The sequence below is a fragment of the Panthera tigris genome, chromosome A1 (genome assembly GCF_018350195.1).
Source record: "Panthera tigris isolate Pti1 chromosome A1, P.tigris_Pti1_mat1.1, whole genome shotgun sequence".
Classification (NCBI taxonomy): domain Eukaryota; kingdom Metazoa; phylum Chordata; class Mammalia; order Carnivora; family Felidae; genus Panthera; species Panthera tigris.
Window position 1 is genome coordinate 177,095,562 of NC_056660.1, and position 20,443 is coordinate 177,116,004.

Consider the following 20,443-nt stretch of genomic DNA (forward strand, 5'->3'; position numbering starts at 1 on the left):
AAAAGATAAGTGCATGAGAAAGATCCCTGGAAAACTCCAAATGAAACTCAAGCCAATACGAAAGAAGCACAACACTCATAAGAGAAATAAACCAGAGTAGTATTTATTAAAGTGAGATTAAGGCCACCCCCATGAGGTCACATGGGGTGCTTGCTAAAAATGCAGTTTCCTGATCCCCACTCCGGACTCACTAAATGAAAAGCTCTGGAATGAGGTCCTAAAACATGCATTTTACATACAAAGGGAATCCTATGCATCCTCAATTTTGAGAATTAGTGAATTAGAGATTTGATTGCCTGTTAGAAAAAAGATGAGAGAAATTCCTGGAGCTACAATCAGTTTTTTTGGTGGACCTCAACTATAGTGAAGTGTCTTCTCAGTGAGGTGTCTGTTAATGCATGGTTGATCTGAGTCAAGTTTCTAGTCTGTAATTTCTGTCACACAGGCAGCCTTCAATGAGCATTCTGTTCTACTACTGAGGCTTAACCACTTTAGCTGGATATGTGGTTCCATAAAGACTTAGAACGGTGGAAGAGGGTGCCACTAGTCCATTCTTGTCCAGGATGACTCAGGCTGACCAAAGTCCCCTAGATCTTAGCTGCAACTTTGGCAGGGAGCAGGTGGTAAAGCTTGAACTACACCTGAGCATGAATTTGGCAGTTATTGAAGTAATTATTGCAGCCACATTGGGCATATATTAGCTTTTGTGCAATCATGCAGAGGTGTTTAAAAAAAAAGTGTGATAACGACACAGCTCAGTGGAGGAGCCTGGAAATTTAAATTTCCAACAAGCACCCTAGGTGATTCTGATGGGTCTCAAAGTTTGAAAACCACTGACATAGATCATAGAAACTAGACGGTAGAGTTGAAAAGGGACCTGGAGATCACTTTGTTTAATTTACTCATTTTAAAGGTGAGGAAATTAAAGCCTGGAGAAATAGAGAAGGTGATTTATTCAAGGTAAATGACTAGTGAGTGGCAGAGTTGAGACTATGCACCCGCACGCTCAACTTTGATTTCAGCACTCCTTCCGCCACACCAGAATTTTCATGCAAAGGAAAGCCAAACAGTAGGGGAAGTAGAGGGCATAGGAGGAGGAAGGAAGAAGGAAGGAGAAGATCCTGCAGCCGATCCTGCATTTCTGCTCCAAGAGACAGACCTGTTTTGAATTATGAGTATAGTTGTAAGCAATCAGTTGAAATTGCTGATGACATTTTCTCTAGATGCAGAACCTGGAGCACTCTGGAGGACCGATCCATCAGACGGTGGTAGCTGCAGTTTTCAAAACTGCACATTTAATTATAGAAACACAGCCACTATAGTTCAAATTCTGCAAGTTAAATCAAGATGCTGTCCTAAAACATAACAATGTTCTGGTGCTATTCTAACTCCCTGGGCTTCACTGTAACCACTCCAAGCCTGTGGTGGTGTTACTTCACATTTCACACAAAGACTCCCGTGATGCACGATTGCTTACTAGCAAGTCACTGTGGGACACTGACAGCAGCATTTTGACAAAGGCCTGGAGTACATTGTCAAAATGGTTGTCCCCATACAACTTGAAGACGCCAAAGCTGACATAATTTCCACACAAGGCAGATTTCAGAGCTGAATAGCAGATGGAGATGCCCTTGAGTTTCATTGGATAAATCTGATCTTTTGAGAGGCTCCCAAGGGACAGGATCTGATTACCTGTTTTAGGGTAAAAGCAGACAGAGAAAGTGATATAAGTAGATGTAATTCAAGGCACATTATTTAACATTTTCACTTCACCGCTAATGTTCACCTCCTCTTAGCATTGTTCCAAGAATTACACCATCCGTGTAACGAAAAATGCAAATATTTAAGGCAGTTTACCTGGGAAGCACAAACGGCCCAAGGAAAACCAATCAAGGGTACTGGCAAAGTTTTATGTTTTTATCTAGGTGGTGATTATACGAATATGCAGGTAGATATGGAAAAATTCATTGAGTTGCACTCTTAAGATTAGTTCACTTTACATATTTTAATATATGTGTTATCTCCTCTTCAACAAGACATTAGAAACGTAGGAGTAAACAACCAAGTCAAGAGAAAAAGCCTAGACTAGATATAAGTTATGCTAAATTCTGGGATGAAGTTCCAACAGTTTTACATGAATTTGATCTTGAGTTACTTCACTTTTAGGAGCCTCGCAGGTTTGGTATATGAATTAAATGAAATAAGACGCACAAGAAATCCTTGGCACAGAGCATAACAAATGTTACTTCCTTTTTCCTTCCGTCATTTTGCAGAAGACCTCAAGAGATGATTTTTAAAACTGTACTTAAATTCTATGTTGTCCATCAAAAGATAAAGAAATGTTTATATAATCACCTTAAAAATTTTAATACCGGTTAGCATTTATAACCAACAATTTGTTTCTGAAATGTGTGCTAGTAAGGCATGTTTTTAGGCAATACCCAAGAATGCCTTTAAAAAAACTATAAAGTCCTACATGTTTCTTAGCTCTGTGTTTTCCTATTTAAGTGAGTACTGCTAAAATTGAAACTAAATTCAACTTACAAAATTTAGAGGTACATTGTTGTGGCTTTGTACTGTGCCAATTTGGCTACACAAGAATTAACTTTCCCAGAATGCATTTCCCTTTATGGTTGTGGGCTAGAAGTGGGCAAAAGAGAAATTTGTGTGAGATTTGTAAGGTGGAAGTGAAGTAGCAGCCACGCTTTTGTGAAGGTCACTGTGACCAGAGTGAGAAAAAACAGTAGAAATGCCGCTGGGTTTCAGTTTGTCCGTGTTCTTTCCTCCTCTGTGTCTAGAACCACCAGTCCTGCTGATGAATGACTCCAAGCCCATCACCAACTACTCTGCAGCAGACTTCCAGGCTGGCAGCTATGCAAAGGCAGCCGTTTTCCATTGACTTCTACCCTACACCAGTTTCCTCTGACCCCACATCCTTTCATGGTTCCATTCTAGCAGCTGGAAGTGTCACTTCCAGCTGCTAGAATTCCCTGCAAGCTCCATCTTGTCCACCCAGGCCGTTGTTTCAGGAGGGCTGATTAGTGGTTTTCCTTCTGAATTTTCAATTCCCCCCTTTGACCTATTTTCCCATCTTTGCCCAAGACTGTACAAAGTCTGAATTCATAAAACAAGTTCCCTGTTCTGTCAGTGTCATAGTGCTTGTTTTTCCCTGTTTGAATCCTGACTGATATGTATATTACAGTAACCACGTGTGTACTAACAGGGATGAGACAGACCCTGGAATTTACTCCACACCAAATCCCGTACCCTCTCTCATGACCTCATCCTAATTTAGAGAGTAAGTTCCATAAAGATTCAACTCAGTATGACAGCATTTACTTAACAGCTATTATGTGTGAGGTGCTGGGATAAACAAAGGAAATAAAATCTCTGTTCTGAAGAAGTTCAGTCTGGTGGGAGAAATAGATTTATAAATCAATGATTTCATACAATGTGACAAACACAAAGAGATTGGGTTAAAATGTTAGGGGAACAGAAGAAGAGACTGACTTTGCTTGGGCAGGAGGGCAGTGGGGAAAAGCTTCACAGAACAGGCTATTTCTCAAGGATCAAGCCCCGTTTTCCAGGAAGACTCGGAGGGGGAGGAGTGTGTGCTAGGTAGATCATGTGCACAGGTATGGAGGTCCGCGAAAGCAAGATGCTGCAGGAGAAGACAGTTCTCAACCACTGCCTTTCTACCTTTGCCTCAAATTCAGTATAAACCAAGGTAGACATTCCCCTGTCCTCTCTGTCCTCGGAAAAGGAAAGCACTGCTTACATGTGATGAAAGGAGCTAGGGTAATCTGGGGGTTATGTGTGGACTACACATTTTGGGTTTGTTGGAAAGGCCCAGGTCAAAGGGAGAAAACTGGATCATCTTTTGGGGCCTTTTTATGCTCACGTCCTTATGGGAGAAGTAAAGGTCTTATATTCTACAGCAAAGATGGAATGGGCAGACAAAGAACGGTGATGGTACAAAAATTTTGATTTAAAGATTGGATAACCTATCATCAAGAAGGATTACTTATTTAGAATCACAACTTTCATCTCTGTGTTGAAGTTGCAACCTAAAATACATGTCTTTTGGCCTGTGTCAGACACATCTGTGTTAATTTATTTTAATTAAACAAGTTAATTAGTGTAGCCTTGTGACCTTTGAAAAGGAGAACGAGTAATACTTTTGAAACAGAGAATTGTACCTCACTGTGCTCAGGTACCTCAGCATTCCGTGGTGGCTATGAAAGACTCTGGAAGAGAAGGCTTGGTCAAGTCATTTACTCACTCTGACTCAGCTTTATTCAGTATGTGTCACTGAACAATACTTACTGAAATTGGATTGCAACCCCCCTCCCCCAAAAAAAGCTTAAAATGCCATAATTGGGGGCAGGGGAATGAGATACCGTACATTCTTAACGTTAGGCCTGGGAGAGAGGGGTGTGGAGGCTCCTCTGAGGCTCCGGACAAGAATGCTGGGAATTGATGGATAACCTGGCCGAGGGCAATAGTGGGGGGAACTTCCAGTGGGAGGCACAGGTGCCACAGCACTGCCATTCTTACTCTTGTGCATGCTGCAGCAGGAAATCTCACTAAATGATAAGGGGAAAAAAACCTGAAAAATAAGCACAGAGGACTCCAGAGACTGGTAATTCAGCTTATCATTTGCTTATATTAATTGCTTGGGTTCTCTTTTCTTAACCTCTATTCTCTGTCCCTTTTGGAGAAACCTTTTTGTTTTTGTTTTGGGGTTAGCTTCCAGCACTCAGAAGTGCCCTTCTGGACAATCCTCAAGATCTAGATTCAGAGAAGGATATACATTAAAAAATGCAAAATCTCCACTTCTGTTTACCTGAGATCTACTTTCAGGTCTTTTTTTTTTTTTTTTTTTTTTTTTTTAACTCTTCTTCCTTCTGAGACCCCACCTCTTCCCTGAGTGACTGACTCTATAATGTCTCCTTCAAAAGAGGCTTCCTACACCCAAAGAAGAGTGATCTTCTTTCAAAGGTCTCCGGTGGAGAACTATATAAAAGGCAGTATTCTAACAGAAGACAGAAATACAGTGCATAAGGGAGTAATGAACCGGGTGGGCTTCTGAGTCATACTGATTGGGGTTGAAGCCTACCTCTTTCCTTACTACCTCGGTGTCTGAGCAGATTGTTAATCTCTGTAAGTCAGTTTCCTCATTTATAAAATAAGGATAATTTAAGTACGTAAAACACACAGGCTCTTATGTGGAGTAAAGGAGACAGCATATGTAAAGCGCTTACCATAGTAACTGGCACAGCGCTCACTCAGTAAATGTAAATATGACAATGCATACTCCTGGGGGTTCATTTCTTTCTCAAGTCTAGTAGCCTGTAAGTTCACACATGGGGGGCTATGGCCGGGAAAAGAGGGGGAGCTGAAGCTGGCTGTGTAGCATAATATACTTCCTTCTAATATGTGATTCAAAGTAAGGTCAATGCTATGTCTTGGAACATCTTCCCTCTGTTCCTTCAATAGAGAATTGGCTGTATGGGGTCACAGTGTGGTTCTTTCCTCTATAGTCTACCAGTTCTCTGTGTCCTCAGAAGAATACTTAAAAAAAGAACGCTGAAGGGATAAAATACCATAGTAGTATCTTGTACCAGGAAGAACCGTTAGTACGAACAATGTTATTTCCTGGCTTATAAAGCAATCCCTTACATTGATTTATGTTTTCTTTTTCCCTCTTAATCTCTAAAATTTTAAGGTGATATTTAGCTGACAGCTCTATAGGTTGAATGTCTTCATTCATCATCAGAACAGTTATGGGAAGAGAACCACAAGCTTGCCGACATTCCTTTACTTTAGGTCACTCAACCCACTCTGTCTTTCGAGGCCCCTGGACATAAATGGTTTGGGACAGAATTGAAGCTATGAAGAGTGGAAAGGAATATAGTATTTCCGTTTCAGATTGAAAGAGATTAAACAATGCAGTGTTGATGAGGGGGCAGGAAAATAAGCAAATTGTTGGGAACATAAATTAGTGTAATCATTCTAGATGGCAATTTGGTCATATTTATTAAAAATATAAAAAATGTGTAAATCCACTTCTGGACACATATTCTAATTCTAAAAGTTCATTACAATATCTACCTATCTACCAGCATCTGCAGTTACACTGTCTACTGTAAAAGCCAACCCTCCAATATGTTCAACATATGCCATCTCCTCTTATGTGCTTAAGGACAAAGCACCAATAAATTTCTCCTTTTTCTCCTATGCAATCTTGTTTTCCTATTAGATCAACTCATTGAAATACAGGCTATGCTATTATATCTTCCATTTAAAAACAAAAACAAAAACAAAAAACACCTTCTCTTGGCCCTACCTCTCTGCTAGATAGTACTCCCCTTTGTAATAAAACTCTTCCAAAGAACTGTTTTCATTGTCTTATTCTCCTTTCATTCTTTCTCTTTTTAAAAAAAAAAAAAATGTTTATTTTGAGAGAGAGAAAGGGAGAGAGCGAGAGTGAGCGGGTGAGAAGCAGAGAGAGGGAGACAGAGAATCCCAAGAAGGCTCTGTGTGAGCCCAATGTGGGGCTTGAACCCACGAACCATGAGATCATGATCTGAACCGAAATCAAGAGTAGGACGCGTAACTGACTGAGCCACGCAGGCACCCCTCCTCTCATTCTCTTTTATGTCCACTCCACTGAGAACGCTCTTTTCAAGGTTCCCAATGACCGCCTTGTTGCTAAATGTAATGGTTAACTCTTAGTCCTTATCTTACTTGATTCACTGCCAGCTTTTGACACAGTTAGCTACCTCTTCTTCCTTGTCTTCCAAGGCACATACCCCGATCTTCTCTTCAGTTCTTGCTCCTTCTCATTTTCCTTTGCTGGTTGCTCCTCTTCTCCTTTACCCCTGACACTGAAGTGCCCCAGGACTCAAACCTAAGTCTTCTAGATGCATATTCACCCACCACCTAGGGGATCTTACCTTGTTTTTACAGCTTTAAATACCAACTGAGAGTCAATGACTTCCACATTTTTTCTCTAGATCAGACCTAACTTCCAAACCTCAGACTCAGATAGCCAAGTCTATATTCAATATTCCTACTGGGATATCTAATTAACATCTCAAACTGAACAGGACCAAAGTGGAACTTTTGATCCCTGTCACATGCATCTCAGTTAATGGTGACTTCATCCTTCCATATTTCCAATCCATCAAGAAATCTGATTTGCTTTACCTTCAAAGTATATCCAGAATCGAACTATTTCTCACCACTCCCACTATCACCTTGGTCAAAGCCAGTAGCAAATGTTATTCATCTGCTCAAAACATTCTAAAGTCCCTCTATTTCACTTGAGCTAAAGTCCTGATTACTGTCTACAAGAATGACACTACATGACATTGCTCTTGTTATAACTTTCCCTTTTGTTTACTTTGCTCCAGCTACTAATCTCTTTGCTGCTCTGCAGACATGCCAGATACACTGGTGCCTCACGACCCTAAAACTCGGTATTCTCTCAGCCTGGAATACTCTGCCCAGAGATATTCACATGACTAACTCCCTCATTTACTGCAAGTCTTTGTTCAAATGTCACCTTTACTTAAGTTACTACAACACCTTTCCCAATCCCTAGTACTTCTATTGTTCCTTCTCCTGAAGTTCTCTTTCTTTTTTTAAAATTCCAGTTATTAACATGCTAAATAATGCCTTTTTCAGTTTTGCTCACTGATGTATCCAAAGAGTCAATAACAGTGTCTGCTGTTCCCAGGGTACATTTGTTGAACAAATGAAGCTCATGAAACTGCATGTCAAAGTTGCTTACCGAGACAAAGTATGTAACGGTGAAAAATTGTATGTGTATAAAAAAATTACATTTATCAAAAGGTGAATGATTAAATAAATTATAATATGACCACAAAATGTAATACTTTGCAGCTATTTAAAAAGATATGGTAAGGGCACCTGGCTGGCTCATTCGAGAGAGCCTATGACTCTTGATCTTGAGGTTTTGAGTTCGAGCCTTACGTTGGGTGTAGAGATTACTTAAATAAATAAACTTAACATCACTTAAAGCATACACTAAACTGATAATGACGGTTATCTTTGAATGATGAGATAATCAGGATTTTCACTTTCTATTCTCTATAGCAATTCTGAAATTCTGCAGTTTGCTAACAGACCATGCTACTTTTTATATTTATATAATTTTGTAAAAGCAGCTACTGTCTGCTTGAAATGCCCTCTTCAAACTTCTGGGCCCTATTCTATTCCTGTAAAAAATTGTCCCTTGGGATGCCTGGGTGGCTCAGTTGGTAAAGCAACTGACTCTTGGTTTTGGCTCAGGTCATGATCTCATGGTTGGTGAGTTTGAGCTCTGCATCAGGCTCCATGCTGACAGTGAGGAGCCTGCATTGGACTCACTCTCTTTCTCTGCCCCTCCCCTGCCCATGCTCTCTCTCTCTCTCACTCTTAAAATAAATAAACTTAAAAAAAAGTTCTTCCTTGTTTGACTCCTCAGTTTGAGTTAGAAACTTCTGGGCTACCATAGCACTCTGTATGCTTCTCAAGTATAAAAGTGAGCGCAGTGCGTCATAAGTCTTCATTTACTTGACTGAATCCCATGAAGAACTCAAGTTCCTCAAGAGAAGAATCAGTAAGATTCTTTTTTGTGTGTCTTATTTCTTATCCTATCCATTGTAACTCTCACAATATCGGACACATAGTAAATGCTCAGTAACTGTTAGCTGCATGGATGAAAGAATCCACTGAACCCTAAGCACCTGGTTGGACATCACTCTTCCTTATTTAATAGCTTATGTAGTATTATTTGCTTGTTTGCAAAAGGGGGCACGTCTGGTATGTGTGGATCTACTGTGGAACATGTTCCTCAAGGTCTTGCTTTTGTAAGCCACCTGATCCTGGTGCTGGTATCCTCAAGGTGTCGGTCATTCTATCATGAGCTTTACTTTAATACTACTTTGACACTCTATGTCCCCATCCAAGTTTCCAGTAAGATCTAAGGCCACGTACATGGTTCCTGGATAGTTTGTTTTCCAGAACTGTTATATCCTGGAGACATTTATTAAGACTTTAGTTATCTCAGGACCAATGCGTTCTTCAGCTTTTCTTTGGTAATCAAACATAAATATATGATCATAATCCTTCATTCTCACAATGCTTCTAATAACACATGCCAGTAATTTTCAAGTTCTTTTACAAAAAACCCCACAAGTGGTCAAAAAGGTGATTCGCTTTTACAAACAAATCTGGTGCAACTCTACAGCAGGGTGGTTCTGGTCAAAGTGGCAGTAGGGTGTCCTCCTCCCTGCTATCTGGAGGCCCACTATGGTCCTTTTCAGATCTCCAGGGCTCTGCAAAAGCCAGTTAGAAAACTATGGTCTGTTTTCTAGGTCACGATAAATAACAGTGGCTTGTACATTGCTTTACCAATCCAATTTAAGCATGTGATTAAGTCATACCTTAAATGCACCTGGAGCATATACTGCTTTAAAGAGCCCTGATGTAAATTCTTACATATAGTGAATACTCATGGCTGTTCCATCCATTTTTAAAGTTTAGATTTTCACACACTGAACTTTCTTAAATCAGGTATCCAAGGAGGGAATAAAAGCAGTTCCGTTTTGCCTAGTCTTATGAAAATTATCACGATTTCTCCCTTCTGTGCACTCTTCAACCAATAGATGTCACTAAAGATACCAGGACCCAGGGGCTAAAGGAAGAAAAGATTAGACAAATGGAAATTGAGCATAAAAAACGTCCAGTTCTTAAAACAGAGAAGTAGGTTTCCAAAGTAATAACATTTATTACACTGCATGCAACATTTTAACCAAAAATTCAAGAAAAAAATTTCCTTTATTAAGTTGCTCAGGCTGAATGGATCACAGCACTAAGTTTTGAAATACACGTTCTTGAAGCAATTTAAAACTCATTAGAAATAATAGGCTTGGGCTAGTAGAAAATGTGGTAAAATTTAATCCTCATCCAAATGTTACCTGGGCTGTACAAACAGGAAATTGTTTTGTGCTACTGTGGCTAACCTCATTGCTGACCCTGAGCTGTAACGGCGAGAGCAGCTGAGAGCTGAAGCAAAATTAAAAACTTACATCAAAGTATATCATGACAGAATGTAGATAAATAAAACAGCATATCAAAAGTATTATTTTTCTGCCAGTCTCACTGAGCAGCGAGGTAGAGGTGTTCCACAAAATATGCAACAAATCAGTGCATGTGGGAAAGAGTCCTCCCCACTCTACACCGCCCCGATCACTGACTACCCAAATACTGCCCATGAGAGGTGAGCAGAGAAGAAACCCAGCGAGGGATGGGGACAGAAGGGATCGCAGAATGTTCTGGCCTCTTTCTTCCAAGGGCTTCCCTTCCCTTCTGCTTGGCTTACCAAAAAAATAAACACTGCTGCTCTTCTGTGCCCTCCCACTCTTTCCCTCACCTTCCAACCTCCTGGATGGCAGACCACATGATCACCCTCCATGAGCATATTAAAGACTCCAGAGGTAAAAGAAGGGGTAACAAGGCATTACAGAGGGTCAAGATAGATCAAATCAGTTTGGCTGATGGGGGGGGGACAGCACAGGAATCAGGGAAGGGTGATAAACATGTTTCTATTATTCTATGTAAAGTGCACGTGTCCAAGTCACTGCTGACAAAGTTGAAGGACATTTTGCCACTGACCCTTTGATTTCCCTTAAGTTTTAGGACAGAAATCACCGTATGTTAAAGAACAGTGCTTCATCATAAATATTCAAGGACAATCTTCCTGTGGCAGCTCCCAAGTGGCAATAAGGAATATGGAGAGACTATCGTTTGAAGTTATATAGACTTTGAATGAAATTCCAATTCAGCGACTTGCTAGCTATGCAATATTTGGCAAGTTTCTTAATCTCTATGAGCTTCAATTTCTTCATAATAGTGATCACAGAAGCTAACTGGTCTAAGAGCTTTCTATGCACTACTGAACTGAATCCTCATAACCACCTTATGAAGTAGGTGTTCTTTTCTCTGTTTAACAAGAAACTGAAGCAAGAAAGGCTAAGCAACTTAGCCAAGGCCAAATGAGTAGTGAGTGGCCGATAACACTACTACCTTGAGGATCTGATAGGCTAATGTATGATAAATGGTCTAGTATAGGAATAGGCACATAATAGCTGATTAAAAAATAAAAGCTACCTTATTATTATTTCAAGCCAAGGTGCAATGCCTTACTTTAATCCCTTAGTTTCTCTTTAGAGTAAGAAAGCTTACTAGCTTTCCTTCTCAAGAATGCTTTGAAGGGTTTTTTTCCCTCTTTACTCCTTTTCTTCTTTTTTCTTCATCTTGTTTGTCTTCCTTCCCTTCCTGTCTCTACCTCTGTCTCCTCCTCTTCTTCTTCCTCCAATGTGATCCTCACTTAGTTAACTTCCTCAGCTTTTGTTACAATGCCTTTCTTTGCTTATGTCAAACAACTACAGAGGACTAGGTAGCTTTTGAAGCCTACAGATTTGGCATTGTTCTGAGATTCTTTTTGGTGTCACTTGGCTGGCCATACATTCTGCTCTAGGGGTCCAGTAACACTGGCAGAGAAATCACTGCTCTGATCGGTCCTACCGCAATAGTGAGTAAGTCCCAAAGGAAAAATTACACACAGTGAAAGAAACTGGAGTGAGAAAAAGCAGAAGGAAAATACAACTGTGATTGGTAACAGAAATCTAACATGCATAGAGTTAAAGCTCTATCAACTACTAAGAAATTCTTACATATACATACATTGTTTCATATGAGAAATATTATTTTCTTTTAAAAAGTGAGGAAATCGGGGGTGCCTGGGTAGCTCAGTCAGTTGAGTGTCCGACTTTGGCTCAGGTCATGATCTTGTGGTTTGTGAGTTCGAGCCCCACGTTGGGCTCTGTGCTGACAGCTCGGAGCCTGGAATCTGCTTTGGATTCTCTGTATCCCTCTCTCTCTGCCCCTCCCCTGCTCATGCTCTGGCTCTCTCTCAAAAATAAGTAAACATTAAAAAAATTTAAAAAAATAAAGTGAGTAAATGGAAGCTAAGCACTTATTACAGGCAGAAGGAAGCAGGACAGCGTGGTCCAAGCAGGAGCTGAACAAAAACGTGATGTGGTCAGTGAACCCCTGTCCAAAGAAGGCTGGTTCTATGAGTATAAGAGAATGGCTCTGGATCAAGGAGACACATGTTGGTTAAATGTCTATTCCATGTCACACTCAGTGCCAAGCCCTTTACCTGGAGTAGCTCACCTAACCATCTCGAATTCTAAGTAGGTCAGTAGGGAGTCATTATTCCTAATTTTGTGTGTGAGAAAACTAGGCACAAAGAAACACAGTGTCTTGGCTGAGGGTCATGGAGTTGATAAGGGCTGGTACTACGATTGGTACTCAGATCTTTTAATCTCCAAAAACTATGCTTTCTCTAAGATACCATTTTAGAAAATGGTCTAGACATGTTATTTTTGTATGCTAAGACAATGGAAGGAACTAGATATACACTGGAAGTAAAGCAAACTGCATTGAGAATATTTGAAAAGGGGTTCATTTTTACCTTTAAGAGGCAAAACATTTCTACTTTGTATGATTCTAATGTGTCTACTTTCAACAGATCAAAAATGGTGACAATGTAGTTGTTGGTACAGATGAACATAGGAGAGTGCAAGTTTACGGACTCAAATAGGTGCTTCCTGTAATTTTCACACACTTAGAATCTGAAACTCTAAAAATCAAACGCACAATTAAAACTATGCATTTTTAACAGAGGCCTACAAGGCACACAGCTTCCTGTCCCAGAATGGGTTTTGAAAGTGAAAACAATTTAAACAATTGTTTTTCTCCTTTTTTTTTTTGTTTGTTTTTAAATAGGCTTTTACTTTTAAAGAAGTAATACATTTCCAGTGGTTCCTACAGATATGCACAAATACACACGGTCTTAAAGAGGCTTTGCAAAATTTTGTAAAGTCTGTTGGAAGGTTCTCAAAAAGAAATATGATAATCACGGGCAATTTTTGAGACTGACTGTACTCAGAGTTGGCTACTGATTTGGAAAAGCAAGAACCGACAGGCAAAAAAGAAAACAGAGAATAAGAGGACACAGGAAACCATCTCTCAAGAAGAGTACTGTGCAGAGGCCAGCCAGTGCACGGCAAACTGGAACAGGATTCTTACCCATCCTACCCCCATCCCCAGGATACATAAAGGTCTCAGTGAGTTGAGAATTTCATTGGTGAAGCTGTCAGAATTGGCAAGTATTAGGGTTTATGGTAGTTCTAAGGCTCGATTCTAACTGCGAAACAAATTTTGTGACAATAATCGAATAGGACTATCTTTACCATAGAACTCTGATTCTAAGAGTGCAATGCCCAAAAGTTCCCTGTAATAAAATGTTTACTGCCCTTTAGCAGGATATTTTTCCAAAATTCAGTGCTGGTGACATATTGGTCTAAGCATTCCTTGATCCATGATAGCAAATTCCCTGATGTAACTTTTCGCAATTTTGAATACGCTACAACTTTTCAATATTCTATCTAGTTGTATTCCCTTTGCCTACTGACACTGCAATTTTATCCAAAAGAAATTCATCAAGTTGGTCAGGCATGATTTGTAGTCAAAGGCACGCTGCTTACTTACTTCTCCCGATGCCAATTTGATAGCTACCTGGCTTTCTGCACTATTACCTACTTCACAAATTCATACAGATAGGAAGGTTCAAAAGAACAAAATAACTAACATCTTTCTTTCCCCCAAAGAGATAAAGTTATATTGCAGAGACAAATATGGAAAAAGATACTCACCATAAGTGCAAATCATTTTACTAGCTTCTCTGAAGAGAAGAATTCCATTAGGAGATGATACATCAAAATTCAAACGCTGGGATCTAAGAAATACAGCAAAAAACCAGACTATACGTGTAGATAAAGAAACCAAATGTAGATTTAAAGTGCCTAGCTTTTTCATTTATTAGAAGTAGCAGCAGTATAATGATCCCTTTTAAAAAATGCCACTCCATTAAACAGGTGTCGATAAAATATGTATGCTGATTTCTCACAATAAAGATACTAGGACAGTTAGGAAGAGTTAATTTCATTCACTGATTCAAAGATTTCAGTTGTATCTGTCAAAAAAATATCCTGACATCCCAAATCGTAGACTTCTTACTCTCTTCTCTTTTCATGCAAAGTGGCTGATAGATACTAATAAAATACCCCAGGGTGTGTATCTGTAAGTTTATATAAATACCTGTATAGAGGTTTACGTTTGCGATCTCCTGTCGTGCCCGGTAAACATTTTTAAAACAAATTCTAAAGTGACAGATAGGAGATCTAGGTATTTTTTAATACTGCTCATATGTATAATTAATCATCTGATACTTCAAGCATATTTCAAATACATGAAATTACATTCAGACTAGAGTTTCCATTGCACATGGCTCAAATAAAGAGAAACAAGTCCTAGGAGTTCTAAATAAGAATGATTCTGCTTCCCTGGTTTCTGACAGGTAGGGGAACAGTAGGAACAGGATAAAGGATTGACATATGCCATCCTGACATAATACTTGCTTTTCAACATCAGTTTGGTTTCAGTTGGCTCTGATATGCCTTGTCTCTGTGCTTTCAAGAAATAATGGCATGCTTTTTAAAGGACTAGCCAAAAATATGCAGATAGGTCATAGCAAAGCAATACCAAAAAAGCAAAGACACTTGCTAAAGTCCTTTTGCCAGGAATGATGAATTGTTGCGTCTTCATGCTTTTTTAGAATGCTTCAGAATAAGGTGCAGTTCTAACTTACTAGAAAGATTGTGAACTTTTGATTGTTGGCATACAATTATTGACTAAAGAGAAATGTACATACATACTTCACATTAGATTCTAGAGAAATACACACAAGATAACATATTTTCTGAGATTACAGATTTTCACTAGGTACTCCTAAGGACAACTGTGTTAGATAGATACGAATCATTTGCTTATGGCAGGCGTAAAATACTCTACAATATACAATGCAGTAACTTTCCCCCTTAGTATTAAATGCTATATCAGTAATATATAATATCAATTATCTGGTTGAAAAACCATAATTTAATCAAACACAAACAGCCACCCTTCTTATAGTATCTAAGGTACATAGGAGAATGGTTTTAAAAAACGGCTTTTAAAAGAATAATACTCACATTTCTTCATTTGCTAGGTCTTTTTCCACTTCTTATTTAATAAATTTTAAATTATTACTGTGAAAAACCTAGCACCAGAGATAAAATTACAGCTACAGTCCATCCTCCTTCCCTGTATGGATATCTCCCTTCCAACACATAGTTTACAAGAGGAACTGAGGAAACACGATGGCTAAGTGACAGGTAATTTGGTACTAAGCCATATTCACAATGACATATTTTAAAGAGGTAAAACCAATTACCTTCTTGCAGCTTTTCTCCTCTAGCTACATCTTTGTTAATATTTACACGCAGAGTATTTCAATCTCTGCTGGTCTGTGCAAATTATAAGGTCAACTGGGCAATCTTTAAGAAGAAGTTGTAGTTGCTGTTTATTTTTCACTCTTAAAATTTTTTTAATGAATGTGGAGAAAAAGGAGCCCCAACACACTGTTGGTGGGAATGCAAATCGGTGCAGCCACCGTAGAAAGCAGTATGGAGGGTCCTTAAAAACTTAAAAATGGAACTACCATATGACCCAGTAGTTCCACTACTGGGTACTTCCCCTCCACCCCCAAATGAAAACACTAATTTGAAAAGATCTATACACCCCTGTTTACTGTAGTTGCTATTTAAATGAAAATTTTGAATGCATGAATCATCCACATACATGCATCTTGGCAAAGAGGAAAAGGATAACTTAGGAGTCAAAGCAGGGACAATCCCTGGGGCTCCTGAGACAAACTATGTGTCCATGAACTGCTCTGGGACTCAGTTCTCTTCTTGAAGAAGGAACCATCTCAACTCAGAGACCTCTAAACTTCCCTGCTCTCAAATTACATGGAATTGCAGTTAAGCAGTGAAATAGTTAAAACAGGAGCCCTTCCTCCATTTGCCTTTGAATATTTTAAATAATGGTGGCGGCACCTTCCAATTTTTTTCCAGTTCCCATAGTCCCCTTATACACCTAAATATACTATATTCTTTTTCCAAAAGGTCTCATCCTTATGTCTCTAATTCTACTGCTTTCACCAGTTATCTTAAAAATTCTGGGTCCTGAGTTCTTGCTAAGCCTTGACTATACACATACCAAACAGGAAAATCTGACCTCTAGAGACTGCTGCCAGATAGCAGATTTTTTTCTCCCCCATTGCACTTACCTGTTTTGCATCAGTTCTGCCATAAGTTTCAGAATGGGAGTTGTGCATGCTGGCTCTCCATACCACCGTTCGATAGTCCTCTGAAGAATGGGAAGATACGTTGGGTACCTTTTATAAAGCCTGTTAAAGAACTTAAGGGTCAAAAGAAATATTGTTCCTGAAAATTAGCGGCACCTCAAAAGCAAAAGGAGAATCCACATTTCTTCTATGTTTAATAAACAATGGAAATTTTATAAATTGCTCCCTAACCTGCACAGCTGTATGTTTGCTAGGGATTGTAAAATGATGTGCTCTGATTTGTAACATATCCCGTACATTATATTCTTTTGTTCTTGGTATACTCTATAAACAAAAGACACTTTTAAAGTATCATATAAGTAACACATTTAAAGAAATGTGCTGCATACTGTAGGAAAGGAAATAAATTTAATGAGGATAAAAACATAGTTGAATTATTAATATCAGTTTCTTGGGCATCAAACAACTTAAGAAAAAGTGTCATTTCTTGTGAAAATTTAAAAATACATAGGAGAGGGAAATAGTAATAATAATCCCTATCTATCTATCTATCTATCTATCTATCTATCTATCTATCTATCTACCTATCTTCCAGCTTAGAAATTATCTCTTTTCATTTTTTTAAGCTGCTGATTTGCTCTGCTTGGTCCCACCGTAGCTCCAAGGAATACTGCAGATGTTAGCTTGAAGAAAAGCTTTGGGTAACTTTTAATCTACTCAGGGTCAGCTAAAAGATAGTCCTATGTATACCCAAGGAGAAATTCTCAAACATCTTCCTCAATAGTAAGAAGTGTATGCCTCTGGTAAGTCAACGGCTGACTTACCGTTGAGACCACCAGAACCTAGAAAACTCTGACTCACCTCCACTGGTCCTTTAACCCTTAACTGGGGCCTCCTCCTTGCTAAATGGACACATAAATATAAAATTGAAGCTTAAGCTGCAGCGCACACACACACACACACACACACACACACACACACAAAACACCTTGTTATTCTACTCCTTCATTTCTTCTTTTCCTATTTTCTAAGTTTCTCTCTTTCTGATGTTTTCCAGTATACTTGTCTTTTTGTTTCAGATTTGAAAGTGCTGAAAGAACTGAATTACTTAGCGGTGTTCCTTTCCTGTGTGTATGGGTAGAGATCTCCATGGTGGAAAAGACCACAATTTTCTTCCTTGCTCTTTAGAATACATTTCAAATTCTTTAGGATGGCATACAAGGCCCTTTAAGATATGGTCCCTGTGGACCTTCAGACTCCTCTTTCAGTATTCCTGCCCCATCCACTGTTCAGCCACTCTCAATTCCCTGCAAATCCATGGTTGCCAACTCTCTTGTCTCCATTCCTCTACACGTGGCTTCTTCTGCCTAACTCATTCCTGTCTTTCAACACCTAGTTCAAGTTGCGCTTCCCCTGGGATGGTGAAACTTTCTCTGTTTTGTCAAAAGGAATCCATCTCTTCCTCATCTATGTTCAATGAGCACTCTGACCCCGTATCTCTTACAACAAACTTATATTAAGATTGATTGCTTTTGTTATCTGCCTGCCCCATTAGTGAGTTTCTAAAGGGCAAAGACTGTGCTTCCCTATCGTGCCCCTGCAATTGCTATCTGTCCTTCAGATTTCAATATAGATGCCAACTAGTCCCAGAAGCCTCCCTGGCCTTCCCGTCCCCCAAGACTTGGTTAGGTGTGTTTCCTTTGTCTAGCTGTGGTACTGTGTGCCAGTGCCTTCTAACTACTCGATCTCTCCTATTAAATACTTTTTGAGGGCAGGTCCTAGGCACTTGTATGCATGGACCTGGCACAAAGCAGATTTCGATAAATATTTGTTGCTGTCAACCTGTCAACCTAAAAATCAGGTAGAGCATATTTGATTAGAACTACCTACTTCTTCCTTTTTAACTGTGCATTTCACTTTGAAGCTTCAGGAAATAATTCACGTAACTTTCAACGAAAATAAGCCTTCCAATTCTTTAAGAACCACAAGCTCCCTAAAATTTCACAAAGCAATACTTTTGTCTCCCTTTGTTAAGGCTTTGCATTTGTGTGTGTGTGTGTGTGTGTGTGTGTGTGTGTGTGTGTGTACACGCGCGCGCACACACACACACACACACACACACACACACACACACATGAAGAATTTACCTGAGAAGTATTTACTGAAGTCCTATTCTGTAACTGTCTATTCATTGTTTTAGACTCTCTGGAGCCACCAGTGAGCCAAACATTAAAAAATTCCTGTCCTCATGGACTTTATATTCTAATAAGAAAAGACAGAAAATAAATAAAAGACATACATAATATGTTAGAGAGTACTACAAAGGGAAATGAAGCGGAGAAGGGAGATAAGAAGTTAAGTGTGTGTGTATATATAAGGTTTCAGTTGGATAAAAATGAAAAAACTGAAATCAATGAACTTAATTATTAACTCTGTTTTGGCTATTGTCAGATAACTTACTGTTTTTTCTATGTAGCAGAAAATCTGCTATTTTTGATAGATCATAGACACTATGTGGTATTTACTGTGCTAGGGGCCGGGGATCCAGAGATAAGTAAGACAAGACTTTTATTCTTAGGGAATTCATTCTCAAGTCTGCATGGCTGACACATAACAGAGATTCTCTGAGTACCAAAAGCAATGACAGAGAAGCACAGGTGAGAAAATATTCCACCAAGAGACCTCCTGAGCCCAGACTCAGTGATCTTTAGTGGGAAAGCATCTGGAAGGCTAGCCAGGAAACTGACAAGACCCAAATCTCAGAATCAAAGAGGATCAGACGCACACACAAGCTCCTTTGCAAGGCATTCTAAAGGCATTAGAACCATCATATTTTTCAGAGCACACTGCATTCGCTACGGGAGAAAGCCGCGGGACATGAGGGGATGCTCCCTTTTCTGTGTGGAATGAGAGTAGTGCCAATTCTAATATGCTTCTGACAGAGGTGACTGCCACAGAGAAAATGAGTGATTACTGGAAAGCAGAGTAGAGGTCTACCAAGCTGAGAGGTTAAAAGGGCTTCAGAGTGAGAGTGCCAGACTCAGATTACAGGGTGAGAAACAGAACCCACTCTATGAGTTTAATTTTCTAGTGGCCTGTGAAGACTGCCTATTTATGGAAAGAAGGAAGACAGTGGGAGGGAGCCCTTAGGTAGAAGAGGCACAGACCTAACCGCTTTCACCCAACCTTCTCGATGAATTCCCAATGTCTACATCAGATGAATGGAAGATCAGAAGTGTTAATAATATGACATAGCCTTATCAGATGCCAAATATAAAAAAATGAAAAGCATGAGGTTTCCTTCTTGACGATGACCACCCATCCATCCACCCAACCAGCAGTCAGTATGACTGGACCCCAAGGAAACAGAAATGGGAAAACACATAATTCTTTCCCTCTGGGATCTCACAGTAGGGAAAGCACAGTAACATCCTAGAAGGCAACAGAAGAGTTTTTGTTAAAACCGTTCAGAGATAGGGGTATGAGGATGTGGTTCCAGAACAGAAACAGCCGGCCAGTTCAGAGATTATTTTAAAGGTACTCCATGAATGTGAAACAGGTGTACTTTTTTTCACAAAAGCAAATGCTGTTGGAAGTCTTTCTCTCCTGTCTAGCAAATGTCTATTTTTCAACACCTCGCCCAACTTTCACTTCCTTGGGAAGCCAACTTTTTTTTTTTTTTTTTTTTTTTGCCCAAAATGCCAATCTCTTCCTCTTACATGTTCATATGGTCTTTTGCATGCCATCTTTGTGACAACCCATTGACTGTTCATTAGTTGTATGTCATATCTACGAGATGGTGACCTTCTAAAGAGTGATCCATTTTATTTGTTCTTGTGAGAAGCAACCCTTTTACTCATTCCTCAGGCCTAGCACACAGCACTGTGTGCTTGCCAAACAGTGATTTTTTTTCAGGTTTACTTTCTTCCCTATTTCAGTCTGTCCAACATAATGCCAATTACTTTCTTCTTGAGGTACAATTCTGATTTGGTTAGGCAGTCACAACAACTGCTCCATGCTATCTATGGGATAGGGTCTAAATTCCTTAGCCTGATATTCAAGGGTCCCAGACAACCTGCATTTCCAAGCACAAAATAAGTGGTATCTACAACAAAA

General features: G+C 39.4%; 1 protein-coding gene across 2 annotated transcripts in view; it reads right to left on the reverse strand.

Annotated features, from left to right (window-relative positions):
• RANBP17 (RAN binding protein 17) overlaps nucleotides 1-20,443 on the reverse strand; it is a 330,708-nt gene that overhangs the window by 42,779 nt on the left and 267,486 nt on the right. For both annotated transcript variants that reach the window (XM_042992442.1, XM_042992448.1), the window contains 3 exons: nucleotides 16,310-16,417; nucleotides 13,794-13,876; nucleotides 1,478-1,692 (listed from right to left, as the gene is read on the reverse strand). In XM_042992442.1, coding sequence (XP_042848376.1) covers nucleotides 1,478-1,692; nucleotides 13,794-13,876; nucleotides 16,310-16,417 — 406 coding nt within the window. The remainder of the gene's footprint in view (nucleotides 1-1,477; nucleotides 1,693-13,793; nucleotides 13,877-16,309; nucleotides 16,418-20,443) is intronic.